The sequence below is a fragment of the Scatophagus argus genome, chromosome 13, assembly GCF_020382885.2.
Source record: "Scatophagus argus isolate fScaArg1 chromosome 13, fScaArg1.pri, whole genome shotgun sequence".
Taxonomy (NCBI): Eukaryota; Metazoa; Chordata; class Actinopteri; family Scatophagidae; genus Scatophagus; species Scatophagus argus.
This window is the reverse complement of record NC_058505.1, coordinates 23,343,345-23,363,188: the sequence shown is the minus strand read 5'-3', so window position 1 is coordinate 23,363,188 and position 19,844 is coordinate 23,343,345. Positions and strand designations below refer to the sequence as shown.

Here is a 19,844-nt window from a genome sequence, read left to right as displayed (position 1 = left end):
ACAGTTTTCTGACACTTTTGAATTTTCTTTATTTGTGAAAAAAACAAGGAACTGTTAACAACCAATTCAGCATAGTTTTAATGTTACCCATTTGCCAACATGTAAGTAGACCAATCAGCCACAATATTAAAACCACCTGCCTAGTACGGTATCGGGTCCTGTGTCATTTGGCACCAATATGTTGTCAGCAGATACCCAGGGACCTATGGGCCTGCATGGATTGGGGTTGTTCTGTTGGATTTGGACCTTGTTTGTTTGAGTGATCAGTGCCTTGGTCTCTTTGTTATGTTACCTTGAGTCATTCCTGAGCAGTTTTTGCAGTGTGCCAGGGCACACTGTCCAGCTGTGACTAGGCAGCTTCCATTGGGGAGTGCCATTGGGGAGTTGAGCGGTCTGCAACAAATGAGGGTGGTGTGTGTCAAAGTAACATCAACAACCAGGACCCAAGGTTCCCTACCAGAGCATTGCATTGTAACCAGAAAATGTTATTCAAAATTCAACTTAATTATCACTGAACAGCACTAGATTGTAAAATGAAATTAGAAAAGTTGTCTGTTTATGCTACTCACACAAAACAGAAATTATATGAAAGAATGAAAATAAAATCATGAAAAAGTATTTGTCATGGTGGAGTTGGCAGATGAGTTTGGGAATCACACAGCCTGAGGAAAGAACAGGGTTAATACTTTCAGCATCCTTTGGACTCTGTACAAGCTCCTCAACTCACCAGTGTTACAGATGCTGAATAGATGGATACCAGTGGTCTTAATTACCCACTACAGAGCCTTCCTGTGTTGGGCCATGCAGGAACCATGCCAATTTGTGAACTTTCCAGTCAACATTACTCCTCTGTAAAAGTAAGCAAGAACTTCCCATGGAAATTTAGCTTTTACTGAAGTGGTGCAGTCTTTTCTGAACTTGTTTTACTGGGCTGGAGATGGTTGATGACCATGCCAAGTTCTGTGTGATGTTGATTACCAGGAACATAAAACTGTTCACTTGCTTCACCTTAGGTCACTTGTTACAGACATGCATCTTTACCTCCTTTTTTCTATAATTAATAATAAACTCCTTGGTTTTATTGACATTGAGCAGCAGGTTGTTCTCTGTGCAGCACTCTGCAATATTTTAGATCTTCTCACAATGTAAGCTGGGCTGATGATGGTGGTGTTGTCTACATACATCACAGTAGAGGTCTCTCTGTGTCTGGGATTGGATATACAGTGTGAACAGGAGAGGGCTGCACACATGGCCCTGGGGGTGTTCAATACCAGAGTGGAGGAAATGTGACTGTCCGAATTGTCTGGAATTTGTTTGTAAGGAAGTCTAATGACCAAAGTGTGATACTCAAGCGCAGAGTGTTGTTTTCAGTTTCATGGCAGAGATTGTACTGAATGCTAAACTGAAATCGACAAAACTGCATTCTGATACCGGTGGGGTTATATTGATATATTAAAAATTTTGTCAGCATAAGCACAAGTTTTTAGTACATAGCCAAAGATGTTATCAGGCCAAGTAGCTGTTCTGATATTCACTCTCAGCTGTTTTTTTATCGCGTTTGCAGTCTATGCTGACATACTGTAAACTCTGGCACTGAAGAAGACTTTACAGCTGATTTGTGAGGAGGTCAAAGTTAGCATAAAATGTCATTAGGTCATCTGGCAATGTCGCCTTAGAGGTTTTTATAGCCTGTGGATTTATGGACAGCCTGACGCATATACTTGGTCTTGCTGTTGGTGAGATCTTTCTCCGGTGAAGCAGATTTTTGTGCTTTCTAGATTCAGTCTGCTCTGGTCTTGTTGTATGCTCCTTGTTACCTGTTGGAAAGCATGACTTAAAGTTCTTCATCACTGGAATTCCAGCAGTGAACAAGGGCCATTTTAGTTTTGAAAACAGACTGTCTCATAGCAACAATCACATGTATGTTTGTAGCCAGTGATAAGGATTCCAACATTGTGTATTAAGAAATACTTTTAAGTTCATATGAGAATTCAAATCAGTAGTCTTTTTGAAAAAAGTCAAGATATGCACCATATCCATCACCTACATGGTTTGAAGCCTACAGCTTGCTAAAGTATGCCTTTGGCATCTCATACTACTTAAGTATCTTTAATATTTTCTGTTAAGATTTTGTTTGTTTTGAGCATAATAGTAGCAAGAGGTATCCAGTCATTTCAGCCATCATTGATACCAAATTCAGTAAATGTGGTGAAAACTAGTGTTGTTCCGATACCATTTTTTGGCCCCCGATACCGATTCTGATACCTGGCTGTGCAGTATCGTCCGATGCCGATACTGTACCGGTACCATGCTGTTTGAAAATACAAAATATAAGAGCATTTTTTCTTCTAATTCTAAAGAACTGCATACTCACTTGGATGTAAAATCATTGCTATCATGGCTTGGTCAGGCACTGCTTAAAAACCTTTGTGAAACAGGAAACAAGACTAATACAGAGTGAATCCAGTAGAACTTTTTTTATTGCCTACCTGGTATGGGTGACAGTAAGTGAATAAACTCTTCTAAACCCTGAGAGTTTTGGCTCTCAAAGGCCAAAATAGTGCAATATCCATGTAATTACAACATGTATAACAGTAGTGCAACAAGAAGTAAAATTAAATTAAAATAAGAAATAATATACACATAGCAACCATTTCTTTTGTTTTGCATTTGCTGTTTCTTGTTTTGTCCACCAGAACGCGTGTGCATTGTTGATAGGTTAATTCCAAATTGAAATATTTGCTTTATATGCTTTTAACATGATATCCTTACATGTATACATTTCATGAGTTGGGTTTCTTATAATAATAATAAAAAAAAGTATGTAAAAAATGTAATTATATGTTACACCCATTATGAAGTTAATGGTTCCCTTTTGTTTTTTATTTTATTTTGAAAATCACTACTTTGCACTTGCTCCTTGTGTTGCGTTGCCGGGGAAACCAAAAAGGCCGTTGGGATAGGAAGGAATTAACGGCAAACGATAGAAGTTTAAGTTAGGATGAGTCTCTTACCATCTTTCAGAGGGTATGCTACAGTGAGAACTTTATCCAGCAATCGACCGTTGGCATCATTGTCGCTTGCAGCATTCGTCTGTGAACTCAACGATCAACGGCACGGCAAGGCACAGAGCAGCGCTGCAGCAACGCATAGTGAAGTGACGGTTAAGGGACAGTGAGGAATACAACTATAGTCAGAATGGATGCCTTAAATGAACAGATAAATAAATTACAAGCAGAAATTGATGAAGGTAAAGGCTTGCTAAATCAAAGGGATGAAGAAGGCTCGTCAAAGCAGGAATTAAAGGAACTAACTGAAATGAAAAAAATACAACTAGTTGAGCTTCAACTCAAAATAGATTACACTAAAGAATTAAGGTCATTATGGCATTCAGAATGCAAAAGTGCACCCTCTGAGCAATTTCTTGCCTATCAAAAGGAGTAACAGAGAAAAAAGGAAAGGAGATTGCTTAGTCTTTATGAACAATGGAAAGTTCAAATCAGATCTGCCAAAGAAGACTTAAAGAAAAACGCATCAGATATGGAACTGGCTAACATGGCAGACACCATTGAAAATGGAAAAGATGACATTCTGAAAGTTTACAATGAAATGAGACATGGTGCCATACCAACCACTGATCTGAGACACAGAATAGATGCTTGTGAGGCTGTCACCAGAGACATTATGAAAATAATTAATGAGCGCATATCTGGAATAGATGATTACTTTGATGCAGAACGTGAAAGACGCAAACTCCGTCAGCTACACGCTCATGACTATGCCTACTCATTATATGGGACTGCTTCTGAAGCAGCCGCAGAGCTCGCTGCAAAGGAGGCTCAAAAAAACTAAGGGAGGAAGAAAGAAAGCAAAAGGAAAAAATAAGAATGATGGAGTCTGAATTTGAACGTTTAAAAGCAGAAAGGGACGTAGCGGTCGCACGTGTCAGACTGGAAAGCTATGACAGAGAAATCAGACAGGAAACTGACAGTCAGCTCTTACAGCAAATGGACAGTATATACAACAGACATAACCCTGCCACTCACTTTGTGTATCCCCAAAACCCTTCCATTGTTCCATCAAATCCCTCCACTGATATTTCCTTTCTAGCCCAAGCGATACAAGACAGCATAACCATCAACAGGCACCTTTTATCGAAACGATGATGAAGCATACAGAGATGCATGGAATAAGCTCAATCAACGCTATGGACAGCCATTTGTTATCCAAAGGGCCTTCAGGGATAAGCTGTCAGAATGGCCAAAGGTACATGCTAAAGATGCTGAAGGATTAAGGGCCGATGATTTCCTAAATGCTTGTCACCAAGCCATGCCTCATGTGAAAGGTTTAGAAATACTGAATGATTGTGAAGAAAACCAAAAGCTAACACTGAAAATTCCTGATTGGCTAGCAGCCCGTTGGAACCGTCGGGTTTCAATGGTCCTCATGGAAGGTTTAGACTTTCCCACTTTTGAAGACTTTGCCACAGTTGTGTCAGTAGAAGCTGAGATAGCATGTAACCCAATCACTTCCCTGCATGCTCTGCACTCATCAAGCTCATCCTATGGCAGAAGAAGCACAAATGATACAAAGGGAAGTAAAGTAAGCGTCTTCAGCACTCAAACCAATGCAAACATTGAAAACTTCAGATCAAACAATGGAAAAGAAAAGCCTGTCTGCATGTGGTGCAAAGACGACAAGCATCAACTGTCCAAGTGCACAAAGTTCAAAGAAAAATCCCTTCATGAACAAGAACATTCACTGAAGACAATAAACTGTGTTATGGATGTGTCAAACCAGGTCACAGCACCAAGGAATGTTGTCACCATCACACTTGCGAGCTATGTAAAGGAAGGCATCCCACCTGTCTGCATGATGAAAATTATAAAAGGCATGAGGTGAAAAACAAGCCTGTAGTCATGTAGAGAGAAAATTCTACAGCTGATGTAGACGCAGCTTCAAAATGCGCAAATGAAATCGTGACAACTAGCCCACTCTGTGTCACTAAAGAGGGTGGGTCGTGCAGCACATCCATGATCGTTCCTGCATGGGTCTCCTCTGCCACACAACCATTCAAAGAGAAGCTCATCTACGCATTGTTTGACACCCAGAGTGACAGCACCTTCATTGAGAGAGAAGTAAGTGATGAATTACAACCAACCTCTTCCCCTGTGCAACTGAAACTCACTACTATGATGGGAGACAGCATGATAATGAAAAGTGAAAGAGTAGATGGACTCCGTGTAAGAGGCTATAATTCAGGTGTTTACATTGACCTTCCTTCATATACAAAAGACTGCATCCCCATGAACCGAGACCACATACCTACCCATCAAACAGCAAAACAATGGCCCCACCTAGCAACAGTCACAGATCAGATGCCACCTCTCCTAAGCTGTGATGTAGGACTCCTCATTGGGTATAACTGTCCCAGAGCTATAAAACCCAGATGAATGATTAGTGGAACAGACAGTGAACAATATGGTGTGCTTACATACTTAGGGTGGAGCATTGTGGGCTGCTCTACACCTGGCTTTAATGAAGAACACTCCAGCCTTTGTCACAGAGTCATGGTAAAGGAACTCCCTCCAGTAACGCCAATAAATGTGATAAACATCCTGGAGTCAGACTTTAAGGACACCAAAGGAGATGACAAAATTGTCTCACAAGAGGATCTTATGTTCTTGAGCAAACTCAAATATGGAATAAAGAAAAATGCTCAGGGACATTATGAGATGCCTCTTCCATTTAGAAAACGGCCATCCCTACCTGATAATAAAAAGCTCGCTGAAATCAGGCTTAGTCATTTACGGCGGAAGTTCAGCAGGGATGAGAAATACAAAAGAGATTACACAATATATATGAAGGAAATCATAGAGAGGGGTGATGTGGAAGAGGTGCCTGCAGATGCAGCTCAAGGTGAGCGATGGTATATTCCACATTACGGCATTTATGACCCTCAGAAGCCTGTTAAACTGTGCATTGTGTTTGACTGCTCTGCAAAATACTGTGGCACAAGCCTAAATGAACACCTGCTCCCGGGACCAGATATGATTAACAACCAAACAGGCATCCTAATAAGGTTCAGACAACATTCCATTGCTCTTCTATGCGATATAGAGAAAATGTTTCACCAATTTCACGTCCAGGAGGAAGACCGCAACTGCCTCCAGTTCCTCTGGTGGAAGGACGGAGACACAACCACACAACCTCAGGAATATCCTATGAAAGTACACCTTTTTGGCACAGGAAGGAAGAGAAATCTGTGCCAAAGGTGGTCTCTGTCTCCACAAATTTGTGTCTAACAACCATGCTGTATTGCAGAGCCTACCTCCTTCAGAGTGCGCAGCAGAAGCAAAGACAAAGGACTTAGGAATTAAAGGAGGACATCTTCAGATCCAACAGCACCTTAAAGAACCAACCAGCCACACCCAGGGGCATATTATCTACTGTCGCATCCATTTATGACCCTCTTGGTTTTCTAGCACCATATGTCCTCAATGGGAAAAGAATCCTCCAGGAAATGTGCAACCAAGGCACTGGCTGGGATGAAATCCTGCCAGAAAGGCTAAAACCACAGTGGGAGAGTTGGCAACATGACTTCGTTAACTTACAGAAAATAAACATACCTCGCTGAATTACACCATTTCTCAGATGTGAGCACCAGTGGATATGCGCAGTGCTCTTATCTGAGAGTCAAGAACAAGAAGGGAGAGATTCACTGTTCCCTCGTGATAGGAAAGGCCTGTGTTTCTCCCACAAAGGTGACTACAATACCACGACTCGAATTAACAGCAGCAGTGGTTTCAGTCTCTATTAGCAATATGCTTAGAGTAGAAATGAGAATTGTTGATTTGAAAGAATACTTTTGGACGGACTCAAAGGTAGTGTTGGGCTACATAAATAACGATGCTCCACGATTTCACACCTTTGTCGCCAAATATGGCCTGCCCTTTACATGCTTCTGCTCACGAGCCATTCACATTGAGATGTTAGAGGATATGTCCACTGACACCTTCATCAACGCCCTGCGTCGCTTCATTGCTTTTCGAGGTGCAGTCCGTCAAATTCAGTGTGATCAAGGCACTAACTTTATTGGTGCTAAGAATGAATTCAAGACAGCTCTAGAGAGCTTGACTCACAGAGACTGAGCACATTTCTGTCACAGAAACAGTGTGATTTCGTCATGAATGCACCCCACTCCAGTCACGCAGAAGGCGTGTGGGAATGCCAGATTAAAACTGTCAAAAGCATTCTGAGCTTTACACTGTCATCTTCTCAAGGCAGACTCAACAATGTTTCATTACGGACTCACCTCTAAGAAGCTATGGCCATAGTCAACAGTCGACCCCCCACTGTGGATAACTTAAACTGCCCTGACAACCTCGAACCACCCCCAGAAATCCCCCTCTGACTTTCCTGAGACCAGCTTGTGTACGACTTCATAGTTCACTTAATATGGAACTTTCATAATTTTGGTGGGATCAAACCCATTTCTTTTGTTTTGTATTTGCTGTTTCTTGTTTTGTTCCCCAGGTGTGTGCATTGTTGATAGGTTAATCCCAAAATGAAATATTTGCTTTATATGCTTTTAACATGATATGCTTACATGTATACATTTCAGGAGTTGGGTTTCTTATAATAATAATAATAAAAAAACAATGTATGTAAAAAATGTAATTATATGTTACGCCTGTTAAGGAGTTAATGGTTCCGTTTTGTAAATAGAGAGATTTTTTTTGAAAATCACTACTTCATACTGGCTCCTTGTGTTGCATTGCCAGGGAAACCAAAACACCACTTAGATAGGAAGGAATTAACGGCAAACGATAAAAGTTTAAGTTACAAGAAAAAAATTTAAGACAACAAAACAGAAATGACAAAACATCAAAAGGCTGAGTTCATTATGGCAACCCTCCGAGGAGGCACAAGGTTGGTGTGTGTTGTATTTATAATTATTTCTGAATTAACTGATTATTTGTTATGCATGTATATACACTATATATGTAAACTCTCTGATTGACAAGTACTGTGATTGTTAACCGTTTATTGTGGACAGAGGTGGAAACGGAGATGTGATCGTTTTGTTTTTTGTTTGTTTGTCAGTTCTCACGTTGGTTCATAGAGCTGGTTTATGGATCGGCAATAAACCTTAAAAACCATCAGTCGGGTCTCTTACCATCTTTCGGAGGGTATGCTACAATACATATGAGGTATCTTTGAGAGAGATCATGGCATTAAGGCCTATCTGAGGTAAGAAAATCTCAGATTAATCAGAATTGCCATAAGACATTATTTTCTCCTGTAAACCTAGGTCTAGGCTGATGTGTGCTCCTTTAAGTGCAGCCAGAATTTGGTAAAATAAATAAAAGGCCATTTTAAATGTTAGTGTCCTATCACAACAGTTCCAACTCCAAAATCCACTTTCATAAAACTAAAGCAAGCAGTGGCAAAATAAAGTTCACATTAGTGACAGACATGTCACATTGTAGCAACACCTAGTAATGTTTACTCAGTCCTCCTGAGGATTCAAGTCCTTGGGGTACAAGTTCAAGTACATTGGTAGGTTTTTCTTTAAGAAGATGAGTGTTTCTACTTTCTCTCCTAACAGCCTATTCCTCTTGTCATCAAGTATGTTGGAAGCTGTGCTGAACAGTCTCTCGCTACCTACACTTGTAGAGGTAGCGCAGAGATTCTTAGCAGCAGTGGGAGCCAGGGAGGGGAACCGTTCTTTATTCTTTCCCCAGTACTTGAATGGGCTCTCATGCGGTGGATTGTTTTCTCAGCCAGATATGTCTTTATCTGTACCTGTGTGGCTGTGCTGCTGGCCCCACCTTGTTCTGCATCATGCCCTTGCAGGACTTCCTCCTACAGCCCCTTAAAGCATCTTTTGCTACTTGTGTCGTCTCTGCTTCCATCCGTGGGACCTTGCTGGTTGGATCTGCTGCCTCAGTGGTGGTTGTCTGCAGTGATCTAGACTCTTCATTCTTCTCCACCTCTCGGGCCAGTGCACTCTTTGCAAGCTTGCTGCTTTCTGCACTTGTGAAGTATCTGCAGTAACATAGTAAACAGAATACATATGTTGAATAAACAGCCTAGTTCCATAGTTCTTCATGCTGGTGAGAATGAGACATGGGCTAGATATTCACATGAATGTGCATTAATAATAATATGTCCATTTGTAATAAAGCAAGGTGTAACATTTGGACATCTAAAACATTATGTTCTGTGATTCTAATTCATATAATTCAAGAAGAATTTGCCTAATCAGCTGTGATTGGAAGTGTCGCACACACAGTACAGTCCACCGGCTACAGAGGCTAGCATAACCTAGTCATTAGCTCATATGCTATTGTATTTAGTGCTGCATTTACTTCCACACTAACACAAAATGTTTAACATTAATGTGCTATTCCAGCGGGTGGGCACGTCTTGTATTAGTCGTTTGACCAGCATTCCCAGGTCCGTCTGGACGGTTGCCAGCCGTGATGTGGCCAGTGGAATGTTCCAGTTAAGCAGCATTAGACTTAGACTTAGACTTTCTTTATTTGTCATTTGGATTTTCATCACAAACGAAATTTCGGTACAGTGGCTCAAGCATAGCAGGAATTACCGACATCCATCCATCCATTTTCTATACCGCTTATCCGTCAGGGTCGCGGGGGAGCTGGAGCCTATCCCAGCTGACTACGGGCGAGAGGCGGGGTACACCCTGGACTGGTCGCCAGTCAATCGCAGGGCCGACACACAAAGACAAACAACCACACACTCTCACACTCACACCTAGGGGCAATTTAGAGTAGCCAATTAACCTAATGTGCATGTTTTTGGTATTGTGGGAGGAAGCCAGAGAACCCGGAGAAAACCCACGCAGGCACAGGGAGAACATGCAAACTCCACATAGAAGGGCCCAGACCGGGATTCGAACCTGGAACCCTCTTGCTATGAGGCGACAGTGCTAACCACTACTAACCCTTTAAAAGAAAAATTTAAAAAATATAATATATACACACAATAAATATGCAGTAAAAAGTACTTGAAAAATGAGGTATTTTGTATAAAAAGTCAGTCAGCATATATACATATGTAATTATTATTGCACAGTGAGTATTTGTAATAAATAGTACTTTTGTAGATGTACAGAATATAAATATATTGCACAGTAAATAAATGGGCTGTAGTCCTGAGTGGTGTTTGTGTGGGTGAGGAGGGGAAGTGATCATGTAGAGTTAAGTAGTCTTATGGCTATTGCTCCTGCAATTGCTTCACCAGTGTGGGATCCTTTGAACTCGTTTGCATGCAACACCACGCTTTCCAGATTTAACGATTCAGTGTCCACCCAGTGAGCAGTTAAACTCAGCAGGGAAAGTGGGGAGATGTCGCTGCTTCAGATATCAGTAGTGAAACTTATGGCCTGCGCCTTTTCTAGCTTCCTTGAAACATGCTCCGTTACCTTCTTTTTGAGTGCAGGGACAGCAGTCTCTGTGATATATTTGCGGCTTGGGACCTTGTATTTTGGTACTTCGTGAGCCATGAAAAGCCGGAATCCCACGTTGTCAACAAAGGAGAGAGGCAGGTTACAGAGCACAGTCATTTAAGCAATTTTCTCGGACATCTTTCTTGCTGCTTCACTCTTCTCGTCCCACTGGTCCTTCCTCTGAAGTGAACTGACCAGGGTCTGTTGCTGCGCTTAATCCACCTTTCTCTTGCTCGCAGTTGCCGCTGCCTCAAACTCTTGGTGTACGTTCACATGTTTCGTTCTCAAATGTTTTATCAGGTTTGAGGTATTGAAAATGAAAAAGCTGCCTCGTCCGCTGAACTGAACACGTGATCACACAGTGCGCACACACACACACCCAGCAGTGAGTGTTGGGCGAGAGAAAGACACAAGATGCTGCTTTCTAAGTTTGATACCAGTAACGGTAAATGGTATCGGTGCGTTATTTGTTAGTACTCGCCAATAACGATGCCAGCGTTTTAGTGCCCTCCAGATACTAGTATCGGTATCAGTGCAACACTAGTGAAAACCAGTGATGAAAATGAAAAAACCCCTTACTTACTTAAGTAAAGTAAGTATTATCAGCAAAATGTAGTAAAGTATTTAAAGTAAAAGTAGTATTGTGTAGTAAAAGGTTCCCCTACTGTTACTATAATATTTGATGTGTCTGGATTAATATTACTGCTGCATTAATGTGTATGTGCAACACTACTTCATGCATTACTGGGTAGTTTAATCTGTAGCAATTCATCATATTCTGTAAACTCATCCTATACTTGCAAAGTGACTGAGAATGATATATTTTGGAAAAGCCAACTTTTCATGAGCTCAGCCCTGTTTTCAGCTTTATAGCAATGCCTTTTCCAGCCAATCCAAGAGAGTTTTTGAACAATTTATTCAGAAGGAAAAGAAATTTCTTAATGCAGAAAGGAACACTTCATCATTGGGTTTATCACAGCATACAATATCAACATGTGGTGTTTTTACAGGACAGGAATGGGATGAAAAATTATAATCTGAAAAGTGTCTAGTAATTTTTGTCAGATGAATGTAGCGAAGTATAAAGTACTATTTGAACTGTTAATTAATATTTGTGTTGTACTGTAGATGCAGTAGAATAGAAGTACAAAGTTGCATAAAATGCAAACACTATACTAGAATAGTAGAATACTAAATATAGTTAATAATATTCCACCACTGGTGAAAATTTTAGTTGACAGATTTGTCAAAAGATAGAGAAACTGGCTAAGAAAAAGCCACTTGGTGCCAGAAACCTGTTTTCATCTGTTATCACCAGGTAACAGTACCAACAAAACAAGCCAAGGAAACTTATTGGTATTGAGCTCCTGCAGCGCTAAGAGAGAAGGTCTAGAATGATGAACTGAATGATGGATGGGAGTTTGTCTTCTTGAATTTGAGTTTAATTACTGATTGTTAAAAAACAAAAGATAAAGCATTTGCTTATTCATTTTCTGTTGAGTTATAATCTTTGGTTCTAAAATTTATTTAGTAATTCTTCAGGAAAATCTTGCTAATAGAGTCAGATGTTGTCAACAGTCATCCATCTGTGGTTTTGTGTTCAAAGAACTCAAAATGCCATGAACACATCTGTTCAATGACTTAATCTATAAGTAATTTGGTGATTCATTCTTCATTCTGTTTCTGCAGTCTGCGTTCACTCAATGTTTTCTGTTTCTACAATAGGTACTTACCAGGGTCAGTGGACTGGTGGGATGCGTCATGGCTATGGTGTACGTCAGAGTGTTCCATATGGTATGGCCTCTGTCATCCGCTCACCTCTGCGAACTTCGCTGGCTTCCCTCCGCAGTGAGCAGAGCAATGGTTCAATACTGCGTGACAGCCTGTCCGACAGCCCTGCTGGCACACGTGGTGGCTTTGTACTCAACTTTCACTCAGATGGAGAAGGTTCAGAGAAGAAGAAGGGTCTTTTTCGCCGTGGCTCCCTGTTCGGTAGTCTTCAGCGACTGCGCAAATCAGAATCACACTCATCCATTTCAAGTAAACGCAGCTCAGCACACAGTGACACCACCATGAGCCGCATAAGTTCAAGTGATGCAAACTCCACCATCAGCTTTGGAGATGGAGACCCATGTGATGACTACCTGCCTCTGGAGGACTATGTGGATGCTACCACCACTGAATCCTACATGGGCGAGTGGAAGAATGACAAGCGTAGTGGCTTTGGTGTCTCTGAACGTTCCAATGGTATGAAGTATGAAGGCGAGTGGTTAAACAATAAGCGCCATGGCTATGGCTGCACCATCTTTCCTGATGGCACCAAGGAAGAAGGGAAGTATAAAAACAATGTGTTGGCCCGTGGAATTAGGAAGCAGCTGATCCCACTGAAGAATGCTAAGACAAAACAGAAGGTGGATCGAGCCATTGAGGGAGCAGTAAGAGCAGCAGCCATTGCTAGAACCAAAGTAGAGATTGCCATCTCCAGGTAAAAGATCCTGTGTAAACTAATCTCAGACAGCTACAGTTAGATCAGTTTATGCATGCATGCAATTTTTCTATTGCATTCAACCAAGCATTTTCAGCAGTTTTATGCCTTTATATTAAACAGAGTGCTGTGGCATGCTAACATAAAGTGTGGGGTGAGTGTAATGTGGGATGTGAAAAGATCATGGCTGGACTCAATCTGGACATGTTGTCATGGTATGGGTAGCATCTTAAAAATTGTAAACTAAAAAAAAAAACCCTGATTGCGTACCCATGCAACTGTCATGTGTTTGTGAAGTGTTACAAGTCAAGTCTTTCACCAGCAGTGAAATTAACAATGTTTGATCAACTATTTTGACTAAATGCGCACATTCCGAGCTTCTAGCATGGCGGTGTGCTAGGCTGATAGGTGTCCCGCTTCTCCGTAAGATTTTGCCAAATTTTCGACAATAAACTAAACTACTCAACACCTAAAGTAAACTGCTGGGTTGCTGAAAGTCTCCTGATGGCGTCTACTCTTAGCAGGCAGGGTAAAGGCCGTAGCAAATCCAAATCCTAAAATTGAATTCACTCTGGCCAAACCGAGTGGAGAAGCTACAACTACTGCTAGTGCAATGGTGGAAGATTTTAGCGACAATTCTTGAAGCCATCAAAGATTTAAAAACTGACTTCTGCAGCAGATTTGATGGAGTTTTGTCAGCAATTGAAGGAATGAGAAGAAGAAGTTGGTGAATTCTTGGAACAAGTTAAGGGCACAGAGAATCGCATCTCTGTAGCAGAGGACACTGTTATTAGCTTGGTAGCAAAGGTCCGAAACCTCAAAAATTAAAGTAAGGAAATGGAGGACAAGATCAGTGATCTTGAAACAAGATCCAGAAGATCAAATCTTAGGCTCGTAAACCTGCCAGAGGGTGCGGAGGGTAATGATGCCTGTTCTTTCCTCGAGGCTCGGATCCCAGAGGCTGGAGAATAATAAATATGGGGCTAACCATTGAAAGTGCTCATCGAGTCAGACCAAGAAAACACCCGACCGCACCCCAAAGACTGGCCGCACCCCAAGATCTCTAATCCTGAAGTTTTTGAACGACAGAGACAAAGTGAAAGTTATGATGGAGCTCTGGAACAATAAGGAACTATTCTACGAGGACAGAGCAGTATGGTTTTTTCCCAACCTGGCGGCCGGGATGCATAAGAAACACAAGGCTTTGGACTGCGTGAGACAGAAGTTCTGTAACATGGGAATAAGGAACAGAATATGGTTCCCTGCAAAGTTACTATTGACCTGCAAAGGCAACACACACACTTTTGATAAGCCAGCATAGGCGGAAGACTTCATAAAAAGCATTCAAGAGGAGGAATGACAGACTGAGTAACTCTAACTGATCAACTAGCTAGCATAACTACTTGGCTATCGCCAACAGCCAGTGTGAATATAAACAGAAGAAGAAGAAGAATCAACTTTTATTGGCAGTATATATATATTTTTACATACACACATACTGAATTTGACTACTGCATTTATCCCGTCCTTAGTTGAACACACACATGCAACACCCCGCAAATTACATGCAGTGAAACACACACACAGGAGCAGTGGGCAGCATCAAGCGCCCGGGGAGCATATTGGGGGGGGGGTTAAGTGCCTTGCTCAAGGGCACATCAGCCGGCTAATGAAGGGAGGGGGGGCATTTTTTTCGCATTGATCACTCCACCACACCCAAATTTTTCCTGCCCGTCCGGTGGGGGAATCGAACCGGTGACCCTCCGATCACAAGCCGCTTCTCCAACCTCTAGGCCACGGCTGCCCCCAAAAATTTACCCTCAGGGGGCATCCGGATTTGAACCGCAGACCTCTTGATCTGCAGTCAAATGCTCTACCACTGAGCTATACCCTCAAACAGAAGATGTGAAATCGGGTAACTTTATCAAAAACATTTTCTTACCAAAGTTACTCCTGGTAACTTTTGCATTGGATTCAAGTCTGCCTTAGTACCACATGCCTACATATTTGTTAAAATTTAAAACTGTTGTTGTACTGCTTTGATAGGAAATGTAATTTGTTTTGCTGGCAAATTGAAATTAATCTTCAACTGGGGGTTGGCCCAGCCGCTAATAAGTGTGGTTTGAAGTTCTTTCCATCATGAGACGCCCTGGGTGGGTATCGCTGACTGCTTATATGTGTTGTGCACTAGTAGGAGCAATTTGGTTATTGGCAGAAGAGTCAATGATTATGGGGAATAATCGTTAAAGCAAAATCAGTGTATCCTTTATACACATAAAAATCAGGGCACCACCCTGTCACCAGGGACCAATAGCCAAATTAATAAACAGGAAATAACAGTCTCTTGAAATTATGAAGGATGATTCCGAGCACTGACTGTCATGAATTCAGCTGTTGTTACAAGTACATTCACAATAAGAAGAAGAAGAAAGAAGAAAGTGACATATTTTGTCATTGGAGGGAACTCACTCCAATGAAATTCGTGCTCTGCATTTAACCCACCCAAGTGACGTGCACACACACACAGCAAACCCGGGGCAGTGGGCGACCGCGTGCAGCGCCCGGGGAGCAGTGGGGGTTAGGTACCTTGCTCAAGGGTACCTCAGCCATGGACACCGGTATGGGGAATCGAACCAGCGATCCACCGGTTAACCACAGAGAACGACAGGTTAAACTATAACAGGATTTATTAACCAGCAACAACCATCCATAGATAAGTATCACTTTGTAATAAACACTATTATAATCTAAGTTTTATCAACACACATTAACTATTAACTAGGGATAACACAGGTACAGCAGTATAGAGTATAGGTTACATGGGTGTGCATATATACAGGAGTGTGTGTGTGTGTGTGTGTGTGTGTGTGTGTGTGTGTGTGTGTGTGTGTGAGAGAGAGAGAGAGAGAGAGAGAGAGAGAGATGACGATGGAGACCAAGATGGCAGAGGGATGACGCGGGGGGGCGTGTCCCTTGAAGCCAAGATGGCGGGTTGCCATGTGAGTGACGAGACTACAAATAAGATGGCGGCTGATCACGTGAGTGGAAAGACTACAAAACAAGATGGCGGCTGATCACGTGAGTGGGGAGACTACAATCAAAATGGCAAGTGGCCACATGAGTGGAGAAACTACAACCCAAAATGGCGAATTAGCCCGTGAGGAAGAATCAGCACACAAAATGGTGATCAACCACACAAACGATGACTCAGCACACAAAGCAGCAAATGAACACTCCAGTGATGACTCAGTAAAATCAAGATGCCAACAGAAGAATACGCCGGGCATGTTATTCAGAGTCAAGGTGGTGATAACCCACGTGATGTGGCTTACGTGTCTACAGAAGAGAACAATGGGTGGAAGCCTTTGGGCGCCACGTTCCCTTTTGTTACGGTTCGTGATCGCGTACTCGGATTTTCGCTTCACCGTTCAGAAAGAAGAGTGTGAAGATGAAAGATAGAAATGAAAAGAGCAGAGAACACTCTCGATAAGAAAAATATTCTACTCCAATTCTTTGGAGTCCCAAGTATCACCACACAGTAGTGGAGTCAGTAAACCGGAGCTTATCTGATCAGCTATTGGTCCTTTAACCGGTGACGCACGGTCTCGCTGAAACGGCGGAAGTGACCGACTGGAAACAAAATCAACAAATGCTGCACTTACAAGTTACAGAAAATATGTGTAAACAACCCTACTTTACACTATCTCTGCCCAGACATAAGCCTCTTACTTTGCGTTGCTTCGATCCTTCGGAGTTTGAAATAATAATCCGCTTAAACGTTTGCAGCGTCGTCCTCAGTGGGATGCTGGCAATCCGTTGTCTCAGGCGATGCGGAGTATTGATCCCTCGGCGGCAGCGGGGAAAATCACCGGTGAAGAAATTAATAAACTTTGTTTCTTTTTTAACAAAGTCGGCGCGCGACTCGTTAGCGTGCGATCAGCTGATTGCCCAGCGATCCACGTCGGAAAAAGAAATAAAGGAAAAGTTACAGAAAAAAAAATACAGCAGTCTGTTTCTCGGCCTGCGAGTTGCAGAACTGTGACCCGGGACCTAAAATGATGATAATCAAACGTTTGATTGTTGCTCCCTTTCGGCGATTTGGACACCTGGAGAGCCTGGAGCAGCTCTCACTGTCACAGCACGCACGGGAAAAAGCCACGGCTGAGGGTCGCAGTGACCTTTTATTACCTGAGTGACTTCACCTGGGACCCCCGTGGAGATGGCTGGCACACAGCCAATGTCCGTGCCGGTTCTGAGTTTGAATTCAGATTTATGACTAGGTGTACGTCATGGGTGGTGGTCTCGAACCGTCAATCACTCTAGTTCAGGCTTTATGGTGTACATGTAGGCCGCTCTATTGTTCTCCAGAGCGCATGGCCAGAGATCCCAACATATGTAATCACTTCATAAAGGCTCGAAAGCATAATTTATAGAGACGGCATTAGAGATGGAGCGGTTAGCAATGCTTGACTATTCTTCACACGGTGTGGAATGGTCACTGAGTCTACTGGAGTGTGCAAGAAGGTGGGGGGGGGAATTTGGGTTTCGGGATATCGGATCTGTGTTTGATGTTCAAGATGTTCTTTTTTATTGTGGTTTCATTGTGCATTCAGGGGAAGCAGGAGAGGCAGAGCCTCAACTGTCAATCTTGAAAAGAAATAAGTTAATTATAAAATATGATAAATGTTGCTATTTATTAGCTGTTATGTATTATAAACCCATTTTCCGTTGGAATATTAAAATAATTTTTTTCAATTAGAATAGCAGAATTGTGTTTATGCTCGCAGATGAATCATAAAACCGCAGTAAAAAAGTCACTGTTTGAGGCAAACAGTACGCCTGACTCATGACAGAGGGCACTTGTGAGCCCACAGATTCTTGCGCTACCTACAATCTTCTTCATTCTTTACATGTCTTTTACAATCCGTCTTGTCAAAATGGAAGATTACATTTCCAAACTGAGAAAATTCGCAGATCTGGACTTTCATCCATCCATCCATCCATTTTCTATACCGCTTATCCGTCAGGGTCGCGGGGGATCTGGACTTTCAATCAAAGCAAAATGTAATAACTAAAGGAAGACCAACACCGGAGCTGAAAGGTTTGCTTCAAACTACGAGAAAGAACATTACCCGTTCTTTTCAAACGGAGTGGTACGCCCTAAAAAACTGGCTGGATGTCTGTGGATGTCCTACGAGAAACCATCTTTTCTGCTTTCCCTGTCTTCTATTTTCAATGAGTGACAATGTCTGAACTCAAATTGGATATTGTGACATGAAGAATTTGCCTAGAAGCCTGGGCAAACATCACTCACATTCAAAGCCAGATAGCTTTGAAAACATTTGGAGTTTCTAGAGTAGACTTGGCCTTGAACAAACAGCGGAGATTCAACATTAGCAAAGGTAAAAGAAAACACAACGCAAAGGTAACAGACCTCATCAATGCGACCTGTTCCTCGATAAACAGCAGCTGGCATTTCATGGCAATAATGAGAGCGCAGGCACTGCTAATTGTGGCAACTATGTTGAACTATTGTATGCTTTTCCTGAGAAAGACGAAAGGCTTGAAAAAGGCTTCTGGCTTGTCAAATAGAATAGAAAATGATATAATTGAAGCAGTTGGTGATGTCAACAGAAATTATATTAAAATGAGATTAACACAGCCTCGTTTGTTGCAGTAGCAACGCCCACAAGATGGAGTTCTAACTTTAGGCTGGTTCAGACAATAAGCATATACCAAAATGATCTGCATGCTTTATTCCACATTATGGTGGAAAATCCTGACAGCTGGGATAATGACACTGATGATGGCAACAGGATATGATCAGTGGCTGTCAAAAGCATCAACATGTTTTTTACTTATGACATATGAGGACATTTTTAGTGAAACAGATGCACTTTTTAGAGTGGTACAAAACAAAGTGTTGGATATACAGTATTGTGTGTGCATCTGCAACATTCTTGGGGTTCTAGAATGCAAAAGACTGGAGTTTTTATGACCGATTTGAGCAGAAATGCGGCACCCCTAACATGACAGACACAGGATAGTGTTCTTTAACATTCTTGATAACATCAGTGATCAGCTGAAGGCCAGGTTTGATCATTTTGGTGAGCTAGCTTTCCTTGGTTTAGTGGATTGCACAAAATTTAGTGAAATTTTGATGATATGAAACTGCAGCGCCTGTCAAAATATGTAAGGTTTTTTGGATTTGTGAGACTAAAGGCGAATCTTATTGGACTGTATAGCTCACAAATGGTGAGGAATGAATGCAAGTTTTCTGGACAGCTTCTCAGCTTTTTGGCCCAGAACGACCTCATCCAGACTGTTCCTGAGGCAACAAAGTTACTCCAGTTAGTGCTCACAGTACCAGTGACAACAACATCTGTAGAGAGATCATTCTCAGCATTAAAAAATAATCAAAACATACAGTTGGAACATGACTGATCAAGGACGACTTTCATCCCTGGTGATGATCTCCATTGAGTTGGAGAGACTTTTAAAACTGAAGGACAAGGAGGACTTCTACAAAAAAAAATTTGTCCAGAAGGATCTGCGCATGGATTTCGTGTACAAGTAAAGGTCAGACAAGACAAGACAACTCTATTTGTATAGCCCATTTTTACAAGACCGTAAACTTTTATTATTTCTAGTTTGAAATAGGCTCTTTTTGAAAGTTTCCTGTTGGGTTCCTGCCAGTCCACCTGTGCCAGCTTGATATAGGGCCTATATGACCAGGGCATTCCTTTCACTCACTCTCTCTGTTCCAGTGTTTTCAGGTCACCATGTATTTGTAGATCTGACTCTGAAAAAGTCCATGCCTCACCAGCCATGAATCCTCACCGCACGTCACTGCTATTACACTACATCATGAGTATTCCATCC

At 41.9% G+C, this 19,844-nt stretch overlaps 1 protein-coding gene and 1 non-coding gene across 2 annotated transcripts in view; one reads left to right on the top strand and one right to left on the bottom strand.

Annotated features, from left to right (window-relative positions):
• LOC124069299 (junctophilin-1-like) overlaps positions 1-19,844 on the top strand; it is an 83,085-nt gene that overhangs the window by 20,951 nt on the left and 42,290 nt on the right. Inside the window, exon 2 of the mRNA XM_046408333.1 lies at positions 12,203-12,962. Coding sequence (XP_046264289.1) covers positions 12,203-12,962 — 760 coding nt within the window. The remainder of the gene's footprint in view (positions 1-12,202; positions 12,963-19,844) is intronic.
• Positions 14,785-14,856, bottom strand: trnac-gca. Its single transcript has one exon. It is a non-coding gene; the product is annotated as a tRNA-Cys (tRNA).